The following is a 24,698-nucleotide window of genomic DNA, read 5'->3' as shown; positions in this document are numbered from 1 at the left end:
TTTTGGGACATTAATCATGAACATTTATTATTAGGGTAAGTTCTAAACATTGCCCAATGAATGATTATTGTTAAGACTGTCTCTAGGAAGAGATTGATGTAGTTCATATTCTAAAATAGAGTGACAGAAGCCAGTTTTGGGGTATAGAGTTAGAGCTAGGGCTCAAGTCTGAAGCCAGGGAAAGAATCAGTAGTAGCAGGTGTGTGCTGCTAGTCTCATGACTGATATGGATCGGCACTCTGTAGCCCTTCAGGCTTCACCTTCCCAGTTCTGGTCTCTGGGTAATATCAGGAACATTTGCCCTTAGTATATTGTACTTAGAAAAGGTTTATTTCTATTATAATAGAAATAAATGTCTATTATTCCCATGTCATAGTTGTGGGAATTGAGCCTTGGTGAGGTTAAGATAACTGGGTGAGGATACAGTAAAGGAAAAAGGCAGTATAATAATGGGTTTCCTCCAGGTACACAAGGCTGGTTCAACATTTAAAAGTCAATTAATGTAATTAATATAATTAATTACATCAACAGGCTAAAGAAATAAAATCACATGATCATATTAATAGATGTAGAAAAAGTATTTGACAAAATGCTTTTATCATGCCCTCTTTTATCATGCCCTCTGCTTGCTTGACTCTGGGTAGTAGGGTAGATATCAGTGGGGAAAAATATTTCAGGGTACAAGGAAAAAAAAAACCCCATATTGCCAAATAATCACCCATCTGCCAAAGATACTCAGTAGAAGCAAGTATTGGGAGGCTGCTTCAAATCAGGCAGTATGCTGGTACTTCCAAATATATCATCTTAGTCTTCACAATGACCCTGAAAAAGAAATAAATGTCTGTTATTCCCATGTTATAGTTGTGGAAATTGAGCCTTGGTGAGGTTAAGATAACTGGCTGAGGTTATAATAAAGGAAGAAAGCAATATAATAATGGGTTTGCTCCAGGTACACAAGGCTGGTTCAACATTTAAAAGTCAATTAATGTAATTAATTACATCAACAGGTTAAAGAATTAAAATCACATGATCATATTAATAGATGTAGAAAAAGCATTTGACAAAATCCAACACCCATTCATAATAAAAACTCTCAGTAAACTAGGAACAGAAGGAAACTTCATCAACTTGATAAATAATAACTACAATAAACCTACAGCCAACATCATATTTAATGGTGAGAAAATAGAAGCTTTCCCACTAAGATCAAGAACAAGGCAAGGATGTCCTCTCTCACCATCTCTTTTCAATATTGTACTGGAAGTTCTAGCTAATGCAATAAGACAAGAAAAGGAAATAAAAGGTATACAGATTGAGAAAAAAGAAATAAAACTACCTTTCTTTACAGATGACATGATTATGTAGAAAACTCAAAAGAATCAGCAAAAAACTTCAAACTAATAAATGATCATAACAAAGGTGTAAAATACAAGATTAATACATAAAAGTCAATTTGTTTCCTATAAGTAAACAATGACCAAGTAGAATTTGAAATTACACAATACTATTTACGTTAGCACCCAAGAAGACATAGTTGTAAATCTAACAATTTTTCAACAAATGGTGCTGAAACTGGACATCTGTATGCAGATTTAAAAAAGGAATCTAGACACAGATCTTACACAATTCACAAAAATTAACTTAAAACTTGAACGTAACCAAGATATCCTTCAGTAGATGAACAGATAAACAAACTGTGGTCACCCAATGGGACATTACTCAGTGTTAAAAACATATGAGCTATCAAGTCATGAATAGACATGGATATTAAATGCATGTTACTAAGTGAAAGAAGCCAGTTCAAAAAGACTACATACTATATGGTTCCAATTACATGACATTTTGAAAAAGGAAACACTATGGCGTAGACAACATAAAGATCAGTGGTTGCCAAGAGCTGGAGGAGGTGGGTGGGAAGGGATAAATAAACAGAGCACAGAGGCTATTTAGAGCAGTGAAAATACTCTGTGTGATACTCTAACAATGGATTTGGGTCATTTTGCATTTGTTCAAACCCGTAGAATGTACAACACCAAAAGTGAACCCTAGTATAAGCTATGAACTCTGGATGGTGGTGATGCGTCAGTGTAGGTTCATTAATTGTAACAAATACACTCCTGTAGTGGGGGGTGTTGATAATAGGGGAGGCAGTGCAGGTGTGGGGGTGGGGAGAAATGAGGTATTTCTGTACTTTTCTCTCAATTTTGCTGTGAACCTAAAACTACTCTAAAAACATTAGGTCTTTAATTTCTTGAAAATCAAGATAAAATTAAAGGAGCATTGATTTTTATATCTTAAGCACAAGCATGAGATTATCAACACAAAGTTTTAGATCTTTGACCTATTGGATGGCATCCTCATTTTGTGTACATTCATTTTATTTTAAAAATACCTTTTCAAAGCCTTTGACAAAATTCGACAGCCTTTCATGCTAAAAACTCTCAATAAATTAGGTATTGATAGGACGTATCTCAGAATAATAAGAGCTACTTATGACAAACCCACAGCCAGTATCATACTGAATGGGCAAAAACTGGAAGCATTCCCTTTGAAAACTGGCACAAGACAGGGATGCCCTCTCTCACCACTCCTATTCAACATAGTGTTGGAAGTTCTGGCCAGGACAATCAGGCAGGAGAAAGAAATAATGGGTATTCGATTAGGAAAAAAGGAAGTCAAATTGTCCCTGTTTGCAGATGACATGACTGTATATTTAGAAAACCCCATTGTCTCAGCCCAAAATCTCCTTAAGCTGATAAGCAACTTCAGCAAAGTCTCAGGATACAAAATCAATGTGCAAAAATCACAAGCATTCTTATACATCAATAACAGACAGAGAGCCAAATCATGAGTGAACTCCCATTCACAATTGCTTCAAAGAGAATAAAATACCTAGGAATCCAACTTACAAGGGATGTGAAGGACCTCTTCAGGAAGAACTACAAACCACTGCTCAACGAAATAAAAGAGGACACAAATAAATGGAAGAACATTCCATGCTCATGGATAGAAAGAATTGATATCGTGAAAATGGCCATACTGCCCAAGGTAATTTACAGATTTAATGCCATCCCCATCAAGCTACCAATGACTTTCTTCACAGAATTGGAAAAAACTACTTTGAAGTTTGTATGGAACCAAAAAAGAACCCTCATTGCGAAGACAATCCTAAGCCAAAAGAACAAAGCTGGAGGCATCATGCTACCTGACTTCAAACTATACTGCAAGGCTACAGTAACCAAAACAGCATGGTACTGGTACCAAAACAGAGATGTAGACCAATGGAACAGAATAGATCCCTCAGAAATAATACCACACATCTACAACCATCTGATCTTTGACCAACCTGACAAAAAAAAGAAATGGGAAAAGGATTCCCTATTCAATAAATGGTGCTGGGAAAACTGGCTAGCCATATGCAGAAAGCTGAAACTGGATCCCTTCCTTACATCTTATACAAAAATTAATTCAAGATGGATTAAAGACTTAAATGTTAGACCTAAAACCATAAAAACCCTAGAAGAAAACCTAGGCAATACCATTCAGGATATAGGCATGGGCAAGGACTTCATATCTAAAACACCAAAGCAATGGCAACAAAAGCCAAAATTGACAAATGGGATCTAATTAAACTAAAGAGCTTCTGCACAGCAAAAAAAAAAACAAAAAAACAAACAAAAAAAAAAAAACAAAAAAAAACTACCATCAGAGTGAACAGGCAACCTACAGAATGGGAGAAAAGTTTTGCAATCTACTCATCTACAAAGGGCTAATATCCAGAATCTACAAAGAACTCAAATTTACAAGAAAAAAAACAACCCCATCAAAAAATTGGGCAATGGATATGAACAGACACTTCTCAAAAGAAGACATCATCACTGGCCATCAGAGAAATGCAAATCAAAACTACAATGAGATACCATCTCATGCCAGTTAGAATGGCAATCATTAAAAAGTCAGGAAACAACAGGTGCTGGAGAGGATGTGGAGAAATAGGAACACTTTTTATACCTTTGGTGGGACTATAAACTGGTTCAGCCATTGTGGAAGACAGTGTGGCGACTCCTCAAGGATCTAGAACTAGAAATACCATTTGACCCAGCCATCCCATTACTGGGTATATACCCAAAAGATTATAAATCATGCTGCTATAAAGACACATGCACATGTATGTTTATTGCAGCACTATTCACAATAGCAAAGATTTGGAACCAACCCAAATGTCCATCAGTGATAGACTGGATTAAGAAAATGCGACACATATACACCATGGAATACTATGCAGCCATAAAAAAGGATGAGTTCATGTCCTTTGTAGGGACAGGGATGAAGCTGAAAATCCTTCTGAGCAAACTATTGCAGGGACAGAAAACCAAACACCACATGTTCTCATTCATAGGTGGAAATTGAACAATGAGAACACTTGGACACAGGAAGGGGAACATCACACACCAGGGCCTGTCATGGGGTGGGGGGAGGGGAGAGAAATAGCATTAGGAGATATACCTAATGTAAATGACGAGTTAATGGGTGCAGCACACCAACATGGCACATGTATACATATGTAACAAACCTGCATGTTGTGCACATGTACCCTAGAACTTAAAGTATAATAATAATAAAAAGAAATACGAAGAAGATTATATTTTAAAAAATACCTTTAAAAAAAAAATCAGAAATTCCCATTCTCATGGAACTTACTTCTAGCAGGATGGATGACAGAAACAATACATTTTTAAAAAGTGAAGAAAAACAAAAAATCAACACAATTGTTCCACTACAGCCAAAGATGTAAAAATAATTTGAACCTCTCTGAATTATGAATATATATATTTAACAAATCTATAAGAGTACCTGCACACTTTTAGTTTTTAAAACAAGTAAGCCAATGAAAGGATATTAAATGTTTTCCCAGTGAACTGCTGAAAGCTTATTTTCTGGACAATTCAAACTTTAGAAAGCAGGTTCTGGTTTTGTGGATCAGCAGCCCTTATTAGGTGCCATGTAACAGGTGGCTCCAGGGACTCATGTCCTATAAAAATATCACATTGATGAGGTTCTAATCAGTTCAAATGTTGTCATCTTCTAGTTTGGTGCCAGTGTAGTTATTTTAAAAGTGCAAAGTTTCCATTTTTAATTGGTGTTCAGTTTGTCTCTTAAAACATTGGTTTGATTTTAAGTTAAATGCAAGTTAAAATGAACAACCTGGGCTCTGTCCTGGCATCAACAAACTTGTGCATTATTTTTATCCTGTATATTATTCTGTTGTTAGTTTAATTGCCTGACCAAGTCACAGACCTAGGTATTCCACGTGTGCATATGTTTTGCATACAATACAACCCAAGCATTGTAGCCAGAGCAGAACAAGAACCATGCGGGAGGGGGCAATGGGCTCACACTCACAGGGTACAATTCACAGTGGGGGCTGATCCTGCTCCAGGCAGCGCTGGATCTGGCCTGACTTCTCAACTGAGAAACAGCCAGTGAAGAGGGAAAACACAATACACGCAACTCCCCTGCTTCAGCTGCAAAGACTAAACCATCAGAGCTAGTCCCGAAAAACCCAAAGCCCTTCAAGTACTGCTTAGGAATCTTTCTTGAAGAACCAGCGGCCTCCCGTCCCCCCACCAACCCTGTTCTGGGGAGCAAGGACAGGTTTGCAGTCTGAGGACTGGAATCCCCTCTCCCTGTGCCAGCACAGAAATGTGCTGCTAGCATTTGCAGAAACAAGTAAATGATGTGGTGTGTGCATCCTTAATCTCTCTTTTAATGTCTCCAACAATCTAGTGGTTAATTAGCAATTTGCTGCCCACCAATATGCAAATGATAACAAGCAAAGGTTCTCTGCATCTGTAATTATTTTGCTGATTTACAAGCCTCTTTCCTCTCAGTGTAGGTTTTTCTGTGTGTGTGCATTCATGCATCAGGGATTTCATTATTTTTTGAAGCATAGTCTGTGCATTTTTATCCTTTAATACTTTCAGACTTCAGTGATCACAGTATTTTGAAAAAAAGAATATACATATATATGTGTGTGTGTGTGTATATATATATATATACACATACACACACACACACTTCCTTCCACCCCTCAACTCCAAAGGCATTTGTCAGGGATTCTTTTCTTTGATAAAGAGTGGAGAGTAAGATTTATCAAGGGGCTGTAATCCAAATTGCAGAAAGTCAGAACGCAAGATTGAAAGATACACATTTTTGCTGCTGCCAAGTCCTTATCTGGAATCAGAGTCTAGTAATATTTTATTTTCTCCCAAGCAGCTCTGGTGAGTCGAGCCACGATCTGCGTTATCCATCTGCCTACTTTGGAGCGGGGTGTTGTACTATTTGGCGGCTTAAACGCTTTACGTTCTTGCCAGGGCATTAAGAAAGGCTCTCATGTTAAATTAAGTCAATTAATAAATGGAGACACATTAAGCAATCAATTTTGTCAGCCTATCTCCCCAGCATTAGGTATGGTTGGCTGTAATCACAAGATAAATGCAATGTGCTGATCTATGGTAATGTTCAATAATACATTCTCCGCCAGGCTCAATTCATCAGGGAGTTTCGGTAGGGAAGGCATTTGTTATTGGCTGTCTCTGCACCTCAAGGATAACATTTCTGTCCTTTTGATTGGCCGCCTCACTGCTGCAAGATTCTAACCGTCTTATTTTGATGATGAATATGAAGGCGCGCTAAGCCGGGCTGGCGCGGAGTGTCTCAGAGGCTGCGCTCCTTCCAGAGCCCAAGGACTCACAGCTTCCTCCGCTGCCTTCCCGGGCCAACAACCCCCCAAAAGTTGTGATGCTTTTCTTTACCCAGTGCTTTGGGGCTGTATTAGATCTCATTCATCTCCGATTTCAGCACTACAAAGCTAAACGGGTTTTCTCCGCTGCCGGGCAACTTGTCTGTGTCGTCAACCCCACTCACAACCTAAAGGTGAGTCTCTGTGTCATTTTATCTTCACCGGGCTCAGGTTCAAGTCGTTTCTCGGAGGCGGCAGCGACCCTCCGGCGAGCGCGTGCAGCCCTTTGCAAAACCGGGTCGCGGGGGCTGGGACTGTGTCTGGAAGCCGGCGTGTTTGCCTCGGCTCACTCTCGCTCTCTAGGTGGCTGGGTGCTGTTAGTGACCGAGTGTTGTTTCCCCAACTGGCAGGAAAAATTGGATTGATGGTCTGGTGTCTTTCCCCGACGCTGTCAACCCGAGAGTGGCGTGGGGGGCAGAAGTGAGGGTGGTGGCGGGAACAGGGGGGCGTCCCTATCGCTCCCCCTAATATTTGTGGGCAAGTGCTCGGGAGACAGGATTTGAAGTTAGCCAAATTGCTCTCTGTCCCATGTGTTGGGAGAGGTGGTCAAACACGAGGATTTTAGACGCTACTGCGGGGTGAGGAATCCTGAAACAGGGACCTGGAGGTTGGTGGGGTTGGGGGAGGGTTATTTCTGCAAAGTGTTTGTACTTGTCCTCAGACGTGTGTGTGTGTGTGTGGTGTCGGAAGGATTTTGGCTTATTTCCTTCCTGCTGGTTAGATGCGCTCCTTGTACTGGAGCAGGATTTGCCTGGATTGTGTAATAATGTAATCAGCTCCGAGCTGCTGCCGCGGCTGCCTGGAGCTCCCTAGGCAGCTGGGTGCTGGGTTCCTCGTGGCTGCCTAGCTGCCCCGCGGCCTCTGCATTTGCACCCTCACGTCAGTGCCCTTTTAGAGACCAGACAAAATATGGGGTCCGGCAGAGCCACTAAACATCACAGCCAAGACTGACCGGGAAAGGAACGCTGGGCCACGGGCTAGTGGTAGGGAGGAGGGGAATTCAGCGGAGTGGGGGCTGGGGAGACGGTGAAGCTGAACTCCCCGGATGGGAAACTCAGCACCTTGCCTCTCTCCTAACATAAAAGGTGGACTCGTCGGAAGTTCCTTTCCTGTCCTCCTGTGGAAGGCAGACAGGACTGAGTGCCGGGGGGAGGGGCCATGTCTGCAGCGCCCGTGCCCGACAGTCTCTGTGAGGATAGATCTGTCCCTCTGACCACTGCTGTTGGGGAGGAAGGGCACTGCCTGTTGTCCATTACTTTATAAACTCCTACGGTCAGACTATCCTCAGCTGGAGCGCCGCAGGTCAGCGCTGATGGGTACCCCCACTCCTAGAAGTTCCGCGGAAAGACAGCTGCCTGGAGCTGCTGGGGCTACATGCCAAGGCCAGTCCTGGTGGAGGAGCGATGGACTGTCCTGGGACCCCTATGGTGCACCTGACCTAGGATCTGACGCTCTCTGGTACCCCAGCTGTGACCAATACCATCGCATGCAACTGTTCACACCTGCTCTTGCTTGCGAGCTGTTTCCTCTCATTCCACTATTTCTCTTCTTGTATAATTTAGTTTTATAAATAAGAATTCACACCAGCATCCTTGGCAAAGCAAGTAGATAGCATACACATTAAAACATAATTCTGAATTCCATTTTATGGCCACTTTTGAGACCGCATTCAAACTTCCATTATTTTGTCACTTTGCATTAGTTAGTTCCCTGGGGCAAGAAATTTTGTTTACTTCTGTTTTGTATTTTAATACCTTCAAAAATTGCTTATGAGACTTTAGCATTTCTGAAGTTTGAATTTATATGGTTCATTGACTGCAGCTGATGATGGAGAATAGCCAGGTGTTAAGGTCTCTGTGTGGAGCCAGAGGAAACCACTTGTGTGTATTTCTCAATGATGTCTGCCTGGATATTGACAAATCATCTTGCCGCCCTGACCCAGGAGTTCAGAGTTAGGGTTGGAGGCCTTGAGTCAGCTCTGGCCAGCTGTGTGAAATTGAACCCCTCCTGCACCTCTTTGAGCCTTCCCTTCCTCACCTTTTAAGTGGGCTTATGAACATCTGCCCTTTCTCCGCCTCAGCTTTTGAGACTGAAGAGAGGTATCAGAGGTGTTTCATAACTCTCCCCTAAAAATAATGTATGTTATTGTATATATAATTTGTAGAGTTCCAATAGCAAATTCAAAAGTTGTCGCTTAACACATTCAGGCAATTTAGAAATCATATAATCAGTAACATAAAAATGGATGACATGCTTTGAGAGGCCAGGGCTCACTTTTTCACTTACACGCTTATCTGGCTTTTCATTTCCCATAAAAAAACACTTACGGACTTTTGCTCAGAGAAACATCACCCCAGATAAAGCAAGTTGAGTGCTGCTAATGTCCCCAGGATGTGGAATGCGGCACACAGGATTTGGAGAGGGCTCCAGGTAGGGAGAGACCTGGAGGGTGCAGGTGGCCCCCATCAGGTAAGTTGTACCCCCTTCTCAAACCTAAGGGCTAATAGTCATTTGCAGAGCTTTAAAAGGACTAACTCTATAGGAGCGTCATTGCCCCACTGCTTGTATTAAAAAGCACATGTAACCTCAAAAAAAATCTCTTTCTAAACACTAATTTCCATAAACAGACCACCGAAATATGCCTTGGATGTAATAAGCTGTGATCTATGTAATGAGGAGGAATGTCTTTTTAGAGGAAAAAAAAAATTCTGTGGCAATATTAACCCAGAATAGCTATTGATCTGCCGTGCTTCCCCACACTTTGTATGACAGGCCAGTACATGAAATGGTGACCAAGGACAGAGAGACTACAACCTTGCTTTCAATTTTCTGGGTTGCGTGTAGCTACAAAGAGGGCTGGGAAGCTTGTATTTTTCTTTGTGGAAGCATTTATGTGTTTTATCCTTTCCTGGGCTTTCCTGAGAATTCGAACCAACAGCATTTTAGAACCTGAGGCAAGTGCTGAGTTATAATCAAAATTCACTTACAAAGCAAAGAAAATGGTGTATTTGCCATGCTTCCATAGGTCACCTTCATTCTCAATCTTATTATGGTGATTACTCAGTAACCTGGGATTCCTTCAAGCAAGCTGATGCCTTTCCTTCTAAATGGAAGGCAGAGCCTTCCCGGGGACATCAGATCCTCTGGTTAAAGCCATTACACCCCTGAAGCTCACCCTAATTAAAAGGGACATTTAGAGTAGCCAGCCTTGAACATAGGAGACCTCAGCTTTCAGTGAGTGCCAGGCAGTGGAGTGCAAACAAGACCTTTTCCCTCAGTCTCAGTCTCTGTCTCTGAGGACCACTTGCACAGATTAGGGTTCCAAACGGTGCCCACACTTCTTTCCACCCTGTGAAAAGTGACCGTCAAGGAGCCAGCTCTCTTGGCCGGCTGCCCTCTGCTTCCTCATTCACAGTGGTTATTGAAATGTGGCGAGCAGGCTTCAGGCTGGCGCTCATGAGGACGCCTGCTCCGGGTCCTGATTCAGCACTCCTCTCTCCCTCCTGTCCTTTGCTTGTTTCTAAACGAAGAAAGCCTTTCTCTCCTGGCTCCACTCCCACTGGCACTAGCTGCTTCTACAGTGTCCTGCCCTGGGCGGCCCTGCCTTGTTTTGCACCATCTGCAGAGGTGCCCTTTGAGGGGAGGATCGGTCAGTCCCTGTGCCCAGGTTTTTCCAGAGAAGGCTCTGTAGTGCTAGCCAGAGCCCTTCTGGCGTCGGTCATGAGCACTTCCCAAGCAGGCAGTAGCTAGGCTGAGGCTGGCTGAGTGGCTTCCTCCTCTTAACCACAGCCTTTGATAAACAAGTTTCTGAAAGAAGAATAGCAAAATGCTTTCTGGCAAAGTTCCATGAGGCCCTCTCTGATACCTCCACACCGTGCCTGCACCACCCCAGACAACCCCATTAACCTTGGGTTACAACAGAAACACACACACGAACACATGGAATGGGAGGGGCATATGGGACAATCGTGGCTTTAAGTGCCTGACAGATATGAAATGTAAAGCTAGGGCACTTCAGTACCATTTGTTGATGCATCCACGTGCCTTTCATTCTAAGACCGACCTGTGTGGATAAATGTGTATTGAGTGGCAGTGGGGAGGGTGGGAGCTGTAAGGAAGAGGAGGAGGCAGGACCAGGAAAGGAGAGATGTGAGATGTGTGCCCGCCTTTGCCATTTATGGGATAATCTTTGGAAATCCCGTGCTGCACCGGGCTTTGCTAACTCTGTTTCACACAGCACAGCAGGCGGCTGAATGAGAGGTAAAGACCTGAGCATTGTCTTTAGAGATTTAGAGGTGGCCTTTGGAGTGTTCTGCATGAATACCGACTTTAAAGCAGTTAAAGGCTTCCTACGAGATTGTTTAATAGCTGCTATGTGGGTTACTCAGTTCCTCTCCACACAGTCACCTCTGATGGTCCCATTCCCAGAGCTCTGGGCATTTCACAGTCTTCTTTCTCTGTCCAGCCTGGAGTCACTTTGCCAGAGGGGCTGGAGAAAGGGTAAGGAAGGGGACCCCAAGCTGGTGGGGGTCACTGTGCAAGCGTTATTCTAAAGGCTTTGCAGCCGGAATAACGGAAGAGGCTTTGCAGCCCCTTCCGGCCCATGGGTTTCTGTGAATATTGTATGACACTCCACTCTGTGGGCTCAGAGCAGTCGTGCGGCTTTTCTGGTTAATAGTGATTGCAAATGAGGCTCCTGAGTCACATAACGGGGAGGCCCAGAGCCCGGAGCAGTAATTTGGTTAGCCGTGTGCCAGTGATTGAGTTGTAGGGGAGGCTGAAGCTGGTGGCTGTGATGAGGTGAGCCGATTACCTCTGTACTACATTTATCCAGCAGCCTCGAAGCAAATTTGGTGGAATTCTCTTCACCGTGATCCCTCAACCTGCAGGGACTGTTTGGGAAAATTAGAAAATAGATACTGAAAGCTTTCTTTGAAATCCACAGAGAGGTCTGAGTCATTTGGATGGCTTCCCTGGGGTAAGATGGATTATTTTCCTAGCAATTAACAACAAGAAAAAAAATTAACTGTCTGTGGAGATATCTTACCCTTAGCAAAGTCATCTTCATCCACTAGCTCTGTTCCTCCAAAGGGAAACAGTGACCTGGTTAGACACGAAATGTCCAGTGGAAGGAATCAACCCAAAGAATGGAGACCTTACTGACAAAATTGAGACTAGAAGTTAAGTCTTCTAGGTCGGGTGCGGTGGCTCACAGCGATAATCCCAGCACTTGGGAGGCCGAGGCAGGTGGATCACCTTAGGTCAGGAGTTTGAGATCAACCTGGCCAACATGGTAAAACCCGGTCTCTACTAAAAATACAAAAATTAACTGGGCGTAGTGGCGGGCACCTGTAGTCCCAGCTACTTGGGAGGCTGAGGCAGGAGAATCACTTGAACCCGGGAGGTGGAGGTTGCGGTGAGCCGAGATCGTGCCACTGTACTCCAGCCTGGGCAACAAGAGCGAAACTCCATCTCAAAAAAAAAAAAAAAAAAAAAAAGAAGTTAGGTCATCTAACATCAGATCTATATTCCTACACTGCCCCAGGTTGCCTTCAAATTATGCTAAGCTAAAAGTCCCTTCCTCCAGGTGCATGGTGTGAGAGCGAAAACTTGCAAGAGTCCCCTTCCTGTACGCTATCTCCCCTCCCAGGGCCAGCAGCATGACACCCTGGGCTGCACCACACACCTTCCCATCTCCCCTTTACCACAGCCACATTTTCTTCACGAGTTAGAGCTTCTAAGTCATCATCCTTCCTTAATCCCTCACCCCTTCTATGAGTTTGGGCCATAATTTTGAAAGACACAATCTGAATGTTGAAATTGGGAAAGATGAAAGTCCCAAAAATATAACTATGGAAAAAAAATCCTTTAAATTTTAAGACCTTTATTTACATTTTTAAGAGAAACATACAAAATACAACAGAGTGTTTTATAGGCCACTTAACACCATAAAAGAGGCAGTAGTAACATACATATTTTTGCAAGCATAAACACTCAGATATACTAACAACTGTAGCATGGGGATAAGTTATAAACAGACAAACTATATTCATAAAGAACTAGATCAAGAGGGAAATGTATAAATGCATATTACTATGGTTGGTAATTGTGTGCACCCAGCTTTGTAACTGTGGCCATCTGAAACACTGTGATGGACAACGTAAATCTTTTGATGGATGGCTCAAAAACCAGCGAGTCACCATTGCATGTGCAGTCACCCAAACCGCCGAGATCTCAAGAAATTGTATCTTTCACAAATGCAGATGTACAGAAAGGACAGCTGTTTATTCACTGAGGAAGTTTCAGCGTTTTTACACACACGCACAATGCCTACACACAAGGTCAACATTGTGATAATGCACTTTCCTGGAGTCAAATTTGCAGGAAAAAAAAAATCCACAAAACAAAAGAGAACTCTCTAAAAGTCTTTACACAATGTATACATCTATTATTGGAGACAATACGAAGATTAAATACATAGCATAGTATATTGGCACTATGTGTGAAAGGGCAGAAGTAGTACATGATTAAATAATTTGGCAGGGGAGTTTTTTTTGTGTCTTTCACCTCCATTTTCACTTCTTCTAGAATCTTTAAAATAGTCGCCACACTTGTATTTGGAGAGTGGTTGTGGTCTACAAATTGTACAAGTGTATGCTGTCCACTTGAAAGTTTGGTTATTGCTGGGCCATTGCAATTAAGTGATTTTCTGCTATCATAGCACCAATGTAATTAGCTTTTAAACTTTTACCTTTCACCATTAAATAGCTTCATACACTTAACTAATCACAGCATTTTTGTGAGGGGTCAATTTCACAGATCTCTTCCATTGTGTTGTAAGGAATGTATAAGAATGAATGATATTCGGCTTCCCCAGTACCAAATCTGTATTAGTCAGGGTTCTCCAGAGAGCTAGAACCAATAAGATAAGTGTGTATATGGATATATGAGAGGGGATTTATTAGGGAAATTGGCTCACACGATTATGACTGCTTAGTAGTCCCACGACATGCCCATCTGCACGCTGGAGACCCTGGGATGCCGGTAGCATGGCTCACTCCAAGTCCGAAGGCCTTAGAACCAGGGAAGCCAATGGTTAACTCTCATTTAAATGTGGTTGCTGGTGTAAGTCCTGGAGTCCAAAGGCTGGTGAGCTTGGGGTTCTGATGTCCAAGGCAGCAGAAGAAAAATCTGTCCCGGCTCTCAGAGAGAGATCGATTTGTTTTCTGTATTTGTTTCTCCCAGCCATCAGCCAATGAGATGGTGCCCACCAACACTGAGAGCAGCTCTTCCCCCAGATAACCCACTCATACTCACACACTAACCTCCCCTCACAGAAACCTAACCCTCACAGAAACACCCAACATAATGCTTTACCAGATTTCTAGGTATTTTTAAATTCAGTCAACTTGACACCTAAAATTTAGTTCACAAGTCCACAACTTAGCACCCGTAAGCATCTCCTTAAATCATACTTAATTTCCACATAAGACAATAACAAGGTAATAGTTCTGCCTAACACAATACAACTAACATGGTGCAGTTATCCTGCACACAACCTAAATGTACGAATCCTTTCTCCAGATTTTGACTTTCAGAATTTTAACATTTGGGATTTTAATCTTTTGGGAATGAGATTTTTCAGGATTTTAGACTTTAGGGATTTTGATCTTTGGGGATTTCAACTTTCAGGATTATGATGTTTGTGATTGCATCTTTTGGGATTATGACCGGCACCAATTGTTAGCATTGTCATTATGATGAAAGCAGCTACTCAAAGCTGGCTTTGACTCCCTACACGCCCCACCTGGCTGTCTTTCTCCGCCTTCCCTTCCTCTCTGCAAACTTTGCTGCTTGCTGTTTCTTGGTATTTTGTGAGTTATCTTTGGCCTTGAAGAGAATTGTGAATAGAACGATTTTTTGCCTCATGTGAAAGTCAGATTTGTCCTTAATGTTTAGCTTCAAAGAAAGCATGGAACCCCGTTGGGCTCTGAGCCTGGAAGACAGGCTGGGTCTCAGGAAGACACTCATGCCTGCAGTGGGACAGGAGCTGAACGAACTGGGGCCTGTCATTCACAGAGCCGGGAGCCATGCAGATAAATCCCCTTCTCTGCTCATCCTGAAAACGTGCCCCTCATGACTTATGCATTCCTTCTTTTCATTAGCAGAAGCTCGAGTAAGCACGTGGGTAGGTGGCTCTGTGAGGGGTGTCTGATTTGAAGGGTATATATCTGCAGGCTCAGTGACACCACTCTGAGATTCAGCAGGGTAGAGAGACAGATGGAGGCAGAAATTGCATGTCCCTGTGAGGTTGTACATTTTCTCTCTGCCCTGCAGTTCGCTGCACCTTGAGGACATAGCTTCCCTCTGAGCGGGGCATGGATGACAAGGGGGATGATGCTCAGTCCAGGCTGCAGCCTCTGGAATCAAGGAAGGGCAAGACAGAACTCCTAGACCCCACTGTCATCAGAAAATTAAACATTAATGAGCTAAGCCCTAGGCCTGAGTTCCCTACACTCCAACTTGAGTTTCTACACACACACACACACACACACACACACACACACACACACACACAGAGAAATAATGGCAATTCTGAGATGCTCCCCTGTGTGGGCCCTGAGTGGTCTCTGAATAGAAGTGTAAGATCACAGAATTCAAAGCCCAGTGGGTGGGGAAAACTGGCCCCTACCACAGTGGAAGAACAAATAGAGATAAACAAGACCCTTCTTCCCCACCCAGTCTGTAACCAACCAGCCTCAGGAAAGAGGTAAGTGGAGAAAGTGGTGTTGGAAAAGAAGAGAAATGTTTTAGCTGAGGACCTAAAGTATGAGTTTTGGAGTTAGATCTGGGTTTGAATCCAATGTTGCATTCCTTGGATAATATCTTTGGCCTCCCAGAGTCTGCATGTCCTCCCCTATAAAATGGTTGTTGTTGTAAAGATTAAATAATATGATGTACAGTCCGGGCACGGTGGTTCATGCCTATAATCCCAGCACTTTGGGAGACTGAAGCAGAAGGATTCTTAAGCCCAGGGGTTTGAGACCAGCCTGGGCAACATAGTGAGACCTCATGTCTCCAAAAATATAAATATTAGCAGAGCATGACGGCCCACACCTGTAGTGTCAGCTATTCAGCGTGGAGGAACTGAGGTGGGATGATCGCTTGAGCCCAGGAGGTCCAGGCTGTGGTGAGCCATGATTGCACCACTGCCCTCCAGCCTGGGTAGCAGTGCAAGACACTGTCTCAAAAAATATACATACGATTTACATAAAGTGTTCAGCACAGCACCTGGCATGTTATAATTACTCCATTAACAGTAGTTATCATCATTACTAGTAGATGAGTCCCGCAGAGATGTTACCTGGTGCACGAAATGTGACCCAAGTTCCTTTGCCTAAGTTTGGGTGACCAAACTTTTACTCCAACTGTATGTTGGAGGGAAGGGGGAAGGTACAGCAGTAAAATGACATACCTGTTGAGGACCATGCTTTTGAAGCGCACAGTGTTTAAGCTGAGAGCCAGAATAATGTTCTAGTTCAAGGACCCGGTCTAACAAATGTGGTTCAAGGGGATGAAGTGACTTGCCCCAGGTTCCCACGGATGAGGCTCCAACAGAGCTGGGGATGGCACTTTGGTTAAGGACATTGACTCTGTAATATGTCCCCATGACAGTGTTGGACCTCTTCCCAGAGGGGTCTTGTTCTCAGGACCTTGCCAAGGTATAAACCAGCTGGACAACAGCGGGGCATTACAAAGGCAAATGTTCCTCGTGTCTCTAGTGCTGGCACAAATATATAGTGAGAGACAGGGATGAGGCTCCAAGTGAAGTCACCAAACCCTTGCAGCCATCATCCCAGACCTTCAAACAGCAGGACGGACCCAAAGACTACATATTCAACTTGACTATGGCACCATCAGAAAACAGATCAGAAACAAACATCATGTTTTTACCAGAAGAACCGGGTCTTTGTGGATAATTCAGAATTGTGGTCTAACTGGAAATGTCAGTTTTACTTGCAAGATGCTATATCTTGTAATCATTTCTTGGTCCTTTAATGTATTTTTAATCAAGAATAAATCCATGATAAGAAGGGGAATGCACACTGCAGAGCTGTTTTCAGCTGTGGCACCAGCACTCCAGCAAGGAGAGCGTAGCCTGAGAAAGGAAACGGTAGGCCCTGGCTCCCCAGGATGAAAAGGACATGATCTTCTGCAGAAGAGATGGGCCACTGCAGCCCATGCTTGGAGAGGGAGGGCAGGGTTAGCGTGGCATTAGGAAGGCCCCATAGAGATGAAACCAAATGCAGATCAGCAACACAAATTTTACAAGAGACTAGTCAGCAAGCCTTGCCACCTGCCAGCTTCGTAACCAGACTTCATGGCCCCTCGGATCTAACTGCTACGACTCTGCCAAGATGTGCCAGGGAGTCCAGGGCAAGTGGCCACTTGGAACTTTGGGTTCCCGCTGTGTACTTTAGGGATGTATGATGACTTATACTAGGCCAAGGCGGCTACACATCCTGAAACCCTGACAATAGTTTTCTACTGTATTAGTTACGCACACAATAAAAACAATAATGATAATAACCACAAAATGCTACATCGAGGAACTATGTTAAGTGCTATTACATTTAATCATCACTGGGAAGTAGTATATTATTATCATTCTCCGTTATACAGAATATCAAAACAGAAAAAGGTTGAAAAGCTTACTCAATGTCACCCAGCTCTTTGTGGCAGAACCTTTTTTAAAAATTAAAATTCTGTGCTTTAAAGCATGTCTTGATATGTCATCCCTCAGAGTTACTTTTCACGACAAACAACTGAGCCGACCTGCTTGGCCTTAGGATTAATATTGGGTATATTTCACTTTAAAACGCTGAGCCGGGACCCTGTCTTATTCATTCTGTGTGTATAAACGCACACAGAGATGCTCCGGCTCTGGGTGGGCCATCCTGGTAGCATCCTCTGTGCTTCTCTATGCTGCCTGGTGGGATGGAGTGCCTGTGGCCTGCAGCAGTCACTTGTTCCCTTCCTCCTGCTTGCTGGAATAACCTCCCAAATTTACCACTGCATCCAAATTCTTATCTCGGGCTCTGTTTTTGGGGAACCCAAATTAAGACTATGTGTATATTTTTTAACTGCCTAACATTTATTGAGCACTTACTAAGTGCCAAGCACTGTACTAAGTGATTTACCTGAATTGCCTTTTAAAAAATCCTCAGGATAATTCATTAGTCTATTTCCAGTTTACACATGAGGAAGCTGAGGCACAGAGAGATGAAGTAACCTCCCCAGAACCCATTCCATGAGCAGCAGAGTTTAGCTCGTGGTTTTGTTTGTTTGTTTGTTTGTTTGTTTGTTTTTGAGCCAGAGTTTCCCTCCGCCACCCAGGCTGGAGGGGAGTGGTGCGATCTCCACTCACTGCAACCTCCGCCTCCTAGGTTCAAGTGATTCTCACACCTCAGCCTCCCGAGTAGCTGGGATTACAGGTGCACACCATCACTCCCGGCTAATTTTTGTATTTTTGGCAGAGATGGGGTTTCACCATGTTGGCAAGGCTGGTCTTGAACTCCTTACCTCAGGGGATCCACCCACCTCGGCCTCCCAAAGTGCTGGGATTACAGGCGTCGGCCACAGCACCCGGCCTAGCTCTTGCTTTTAACCTTGATGTTGAGCTAGCTCTCTTCCTGATCATAGAATTGGTTGTCTGGAAGCTTCTACAAAGAGCTAAGCCCTCCAAATTCAGGCTTGGTAAAAATTATGATTTTTGTTTGTTTGTTTGTTTTTTGAGATGGAGTCTCGCTCTGCTGCCCAGACTGGAGTGCGGTGGCGCAATCTCGGCTCACTGCAACCTCCACCTCCCGGGTTCAACTGATTCTCCTGCCTCAGCCTCCCGTGTAGCTGGGATCACAGGCGGGTGCCACCATGCCTGGCTAATTTTTTTTTTTTTAGTAGAGACGGAGTTTCACCATGTTAGCCAGGATGGTCTCGATCTCCTGACCTCATGATCTCCCTGCTTTGGCCTCCCAAAGTGCTGGGATTACAGGCGTGAGCCACTGCACCCAGCCTAAAAATTATGATTTGTATACAATATTTCTGGAAAATCTTTGCCACAACTTTATGTAAATGCCCAATTCAAAATTATCCTGTAGGAAAGGAAGTTTGTGCTCTATGACCATGTTTTTTTAAGAAATGAGTTATCTGGTGTAACAGGTGGACAAAAATGTCTGAAACTGGGACTGATCTCCAAATCTGGGCCATATGATTGTCTTGTCATTATCTAACAGTGGAAGCTGGTTGACCACATTGGAAATGCAAATGCTCTCTAAGCATCCACATACTATGAAACAGGCTGCTTTTTCTCTAAAAAAAAAAAAAAAAAGAAAGAAGTCTATTTATACAAAGCAAAAATGGCCTTTAAGAGAACGTGGCTTTTAGCATGTAACACCTGTTCTCTAAGAGATCCACAGGCCTTTTGAAATTTCCTTTCTCGTTAGCAGTCACACTCTATAACTAAATTTTTTTTTTTCTAAAATCAAAGAGGAACGAAATTTTAATGACCATTTCCTACCTAATTTAACTCAGCTTCTACCTTGGTTTCTGGTAAATGCTTCCCCTTATGCCCTTCCAACATTTTCTTTTTCAAATACTGCTGTGAGAAGAACCGAGTGAAGGAGGCATCAGGGTGAGAGGTGGGTGTCTGGAAGGAAAGCGGGATGATGCCTCCAAGCCGTGTGTCCAGGTCAAAAGCCAGAGAAAGGAGGCACTGTGTCCACACTGACCCTAGAAAGCGGGAGGAAAACACTCAGGCAGGGGCCAAGGAGGGAAAATCACCAAAGGAGGTCTCAGAGCCACCTCATTAAACAGCACTGATATCTGGGAAAAGTCACCGAGGGGTGCAGAAGGCTCACAGGACAGACTGGAATGGAAGGAATGAAAAGGAAACCTGAGGAAAGGCCTCAGACATGTGCCATCGTCACAATTCCCTGTCCTCCATGATGTCTGCTTGTCACAGTGTCCCCCAGGGTGGTGGCCTGGGGGCACTGGGGCAGGCGCTGGCACTGCAGGAACCTGACTGTTCTCTGCCACCCCCGTGCCCTGTGCGAGCCTCCCTGTAAGCAGGAGGGCTGATGAGCACATCAAGAAGCTGCCTCATTGAAGCCAAAGTGCTACATCTGTTTATGGTAATTAAATAAATGCCAGTTGGACCCTTCTCAGTGTGCTTACTGAAGCAAGTGCCAGAAACGCGCTGCTCTCCAAGAATCGGAGACAAATTAGAAACAGAGAGGCGAGCTCCCAGGCACTTACCACCCACTCCTTGAAAAGACTTGGCCAAGGCGGTTTACTCAGAATCAAGAGGCTAAGCTTTCATTTGCAGTTCTGGCTTGCTTCCTTGTGTGGTCTTGAGCAAGTCGCTTAACCTTGGCTACTGAATCTGTCAGATGAGAAGATGACACTTGCCCTTTACCTCCCTCCAAGGTGACCTTGGTGTGCAAAGATGAGTCTTTACAATTGAACTGATTTACAGGCTGCCTCTTTTCGAAAAAGTTTGAGGCAATTTACACCAAAATGTGGGGTGATGTGGTGAATACAATAGACATAAAATGGAGAATGCAAACAGGTTAATTTTATGAGTTTAACCCATTTATCGTGGGTGGCAGAAATTTAATAGAAAAGTCCACAGAGGTATTTTAAACACTTATCAATGTGTGGGAAACATCACGGACTTTGGACTAGGATGTGGCTTCAAATTTAGTTCTAATATTCATATCTATGAGATCCTTGGCAAGTTACTTCATCACCTTGAGCTTCGTTTACCTTACCTATAATAATACATACAATGTGAGGCTAAAGAAGAATTAATATGGTAAATATAAGCAAAAGCACCTAGACCAGAGCCTGGCACACAGTAGTGCTTTCATAAACATTGATTTCTTTTGGCCTGTATGCATCCCTTCTTCCCTCCCTCCCTCCCTCCCTCCCTCCCTCCCTTCCTTCCTTCCTTCCTTCCTTCCTTCCTTCCTTCCTTCCTTCCTTCCTTCCTTCTTTCCTTCCTTCCTTCTTGTCTTTCTCTTTCTTCCTTTCTCTTTATTTTTCTTTCTTTATTTTTCTTTCCCTCTCTTTCTCTCTCCTTCCTCCTTTCCTTCCTTTTTTTCATTCTTCTTCAAATTTAAATAAGGAAGTCCCCAAAAAGCTCCTCACATTGTTTGATGAGTGAGTTAGAGAAGAACCTCTGGGAATGAGAAACAGTTTGAAATTAGGAAAGGAAGTGAGCCTTGACATGCAGAGAAGGGACACATTTTCAAAATGAGTGATGACTCTATGAACGAATCCAAAGTCACCAGATGAGTCTCTTAAATTCTTTGAGTCTTATTTTATTGCTGGAGTGTAGAATTAATAAGTTTGGTTTCCTCCTTTGCCCACTGGATCTCTCCAAAAGATTTGGGAGTAGAAAAGGGAGAGCTGGGAAGATGTTTTCTCCACGTGAAGCTGAGGAGACGAGGGCCACTGTTATGGTGTCCCTAGGGGACACAAATCCGGATAGACATGAAGCTTCAGTGGGAAACATGGGGCTGGCACTAGGGCGGCAGATGTCTACACATTTACCACTAACCAATTATAAAATAAAGATGACAAATGCAATTCTCTTTTACTCTCTGAGGTCACGTGGGTATGCCCAAGCAGGCAGGATGTGGTGTGTAAAAAGTGACCACTGGCAAATATTACAGGCAACTGGGGACATCCAGGAACGTCCAGGAACAGGAAGCAGGGTCACAGCCACAAGGTTATTGCCTGAGGCAGGATTTCTTTTTTTCAACTTTTAAGTTTGGGGTACACGTGCAGGGTGCGAAGGTTTGTTTCATAGGGAAATGTGTCCCATGTTGGTTTACTGCGCAGATCATCCCATCACCCAGGTAGTAAACTCAGCATCCATTAGCTATTCTTCCTGAAGCTCTCCCTGCCCCCATCCCCTCACAGGTGACCTGTGTGTGTTGTTCTCCCCTGCCATGTGTCCATGTGTTCTCATCAATAATCAGCTCCCACTTATAAGTGAAAACACGCTGTATTTGGTTTTCTGTTCCTGCATTAGTTTGCTGAGGATAATGGCTTCCAACTCCATCTATGTCCCTGCAAAGGACATGATCTTGTTCCTTTTTATAGCTGCATTGTATTCCATGGGGTATATGCTCTACATGTTCTTTACCCAGTCTATCACTAATGGGCAATAGCCATGTCTTTGCTATTGTAAATAGTGCTGCAGTGACCATATGCGTGCATGTGTCTTTATAATAAAATAACCTGGCAGGACTTTTCAAGACCTAGTCTCGCCTTCTCCTCCTTTCCTGATAACCCTTGACCCCCTCTGTCTGCCTCACTGGTTCTCACTGATTTTAAGCACAAAGCTCAGATTCTCCGCACAAAGCTCAGACTCTCCACTCTAGGCATTCACTTGCATATCCGTGTCCCTATCAGATGGTGAGTTCCCCAAGGGCTCTGTATCCCCAGGCCTGGTATAAATGACTGGCTTGTATAGTGGGTGCATAGTAGATGTAGGTCTAATTAATAAATAAAGGCTAAGAACTGCAAGAACAAGGCAAGGAAGTGGGAAAACTAAGCATGTTATCAATACAGAGGCTGAAGAACAGGGAAAGAATCAGGCATCTCCCAAAGCGTGCTCTAAGGCAGAAACATGATATTCAGAGAGCTGCCATGTACAAGACCAGAGCCTGAGGAGCAGTGAGACTTGGTCCCAAGCCCCGCAGATCCCTCCAGCCTATGGAGAGTGTTAAGTTTCTGAGCCAGACTGGGTCTGAGCTCACAGCTGGGGTCGAAGATATAGAAGGTTTAGCTTAATGCTAAGTGCTGGTCTCTGGAGTCACACTACCTGGGTTCAGCTACTGCCTCTACAGCTGCCAGCCATGTGACTTTGGACATGAGTTTTAGCTTTTTGGGGACCTCAGTTTTCTCATCTGTAAAATGGGGTAATAATAACTGCCTGCCTCCTCCGGTTGTTCTGAGGACTAAATGAGTTAATATAATAAAGTGCTTGGCACAGAATAAATGCTATACAGATGTTAGCTGCTATTATTACTATTGTTGTTGTTGTTATTATCATTACTAGATGTGAGGAGGGAACCCTTAGTTCATAGGTCCTGATGCTGATGCAGTGAAAGGAGAGAAAAGAATCTAGTGTGTCCGGCTTCCATTTACTGGATTGTAGCTGCTCTAACTTTGACTGATTAGTAGTTGGTAATCTGAAGACTAGTTCTCTACATGCTATTGAGAAATACTTTAAGTTTCATTTTTGGAGAGCCTGGGAAATAGTCACTATCACAATAATACCAAAGGTTGACTTTTTTGAACAATGGGTTTGAAATTTGTTTGTGGGTATATTCAAATAAATCAGGGAGCTTTGTGGTTTGGGAGGCGGTGGGAGAGAATCAATCTTCCTCTTTCTGCCTTTCTAGTCTATCTTGTGGCCTCTCACACCTGCTGAAGGGAACAAAAGAACAGGAAAAGGCCCTTTAATAAAGAAAAGTTTCTATTTACTTGTCTTTAAACACACACTTATAAAGCACTTACTATGTGTTAGGCACACACTGTTCTTTTTTTTTTTTTTTTTTTTGAGACGGAGTCTCGCTCTGTTGCCCAGGCTGGAGTGCAGTGGCTGGATCTCAGCTCACTGCCAGCTCCGCCTGCCAGGTTCACGCCATTCTCCTGCCTCAGCCTCCCAAGTAGCTGGGACTACAGGCGCCCACCACCTCGCCCGGCTAATTTTTGTATTTTTTAGTAGAGACGGGGTTTCACCGTGTTAGCCAGGATGGTCTTGATCTCCTGACCTCGTGATCCACCCGTCTCGGCCTCCCAAAGTGCTGGGATTACAGGCTTGAGCCACCGCGCCCGGCCGGCACACACTGTTCTAATTACTAATATTAACTTATTTGATCCTCAAATAACCCTGTGAAATAGAGCTATGATTATATAGATGAGGGATCTGAGGTCCAGAGAGGCTTAGCAATGAGTCCAAAGCCACACAGCAGCAAGTGGTGGAGTCAGGATTGTGAACTCAGGAGTTTCTCCTGCATCACCTCCAGAAGGCGTAAGATTAGGTACCGGCACAAGACGGTCAGCACACCTCTTCTGGCCCAGAGTAGGTCGGTTTGCGGGCCTGACTCTGGGTGGCCCAGCTTTGGAGGGGAGGTGTCATGTCCCACAGACACTGAGCTGGAAGCCCAACGGGACAGCCTCCAAGAGGACCGGGATGCTGCTCACCAGCCATGGACCCTGAGCTCCCAGGGAGCACTGCCCTGGAACCTGAGGCCTCTCTGCTGCATCTTCCCGTTGGTTTCCTATTCCTTAGTCTCAGAAGGTGCTCACTTCTGAATTTCAGTGAAATTTGAGGCCCAGGGGATACTCTCCCTTTTTTCCAAGCAAAAAGAGAAAGCCCCAGGGAGCCCATCCATGTCAGTAAGCAGCTCTGTGTGATTGCTGGGCCTTCACAATTGGACAGCCTTTTCTTTCCCCCGATAGAGATAAATGTTGATAACTCAATGATGATAAAAATATTGTAAAGTGTCAAGCACAGCATGTTTAGTTACAAAAGCTAGGAATAATTGCTTCAGCTTTGCTGCTAAGAAAACCAGTTGTTGAGTCCAGGCTAATTCTAGTAAGAAATTGGCATTCAGGGATTAATTATTTGGAAGGTAATGACTGCTACAACCCAAACTAATGAGAACAGAAGGCAGTTTCCAATTAGAATTCCGGGAATGAGATAGGCTTTGCCAGGCTGAATGGTACAGAATGGAAGAGCTTTTTTTTCCCTTTTGTTGTTGTTGCTGTTGTTGTTTTTCCTTTTTGACCTCAGTATTGGTTGGGCAAAAAATAAGAA

The 24,698-nt window shown here is 43.7% G+C and overlaps 1 protein-coding gene across 1 annotated transcript in view; it reads left to right on the top strand.

Moving 5' to 3' along the window:
- Positions 1 to 6,707: 6,707 nt before the first annotated feature.
- The window catches only part of SIAH3 (siah E3 ubiquitin protein ligase family member 3), a 69,254-nt gene continuing 51,263 nt past the window's right edge, over positions 6,708 to 24,698 (top strand). Inside the window, exon 1 of the mRNA XM_015121024.3 lies at positions 6,708 to 6,936. Coding sequence (XP_014976510.2) covers positions 6,802 to 6,936 — 135 coding nt within the window. The 5' untranslated portion in view covers positions 6,708 to 6,801. The remainder of the gene's footprint in view (positions 6,937 to 24,698) is intronic.

This window comes from Macaca mulatta, chromosome 17 (assembly GCF_049350105.2).
Source record: "Macaca mulatta isolate MMU2019108-1 chromosome 17, T2T-MMU8v2.0, whole genome shotgun sequence".
Taxonomy (NCBI): Eukaryota; Metazoa; Chordata; class Mammalia; order Primates; family Cercopithecidae; genus Macaca; species Macaca mulatta.
The sequence above is the reverse complement of the archived record's forward strand: the minus strand, read 5'-3'. Positions and strand labels throughout refer to the sequence as shown.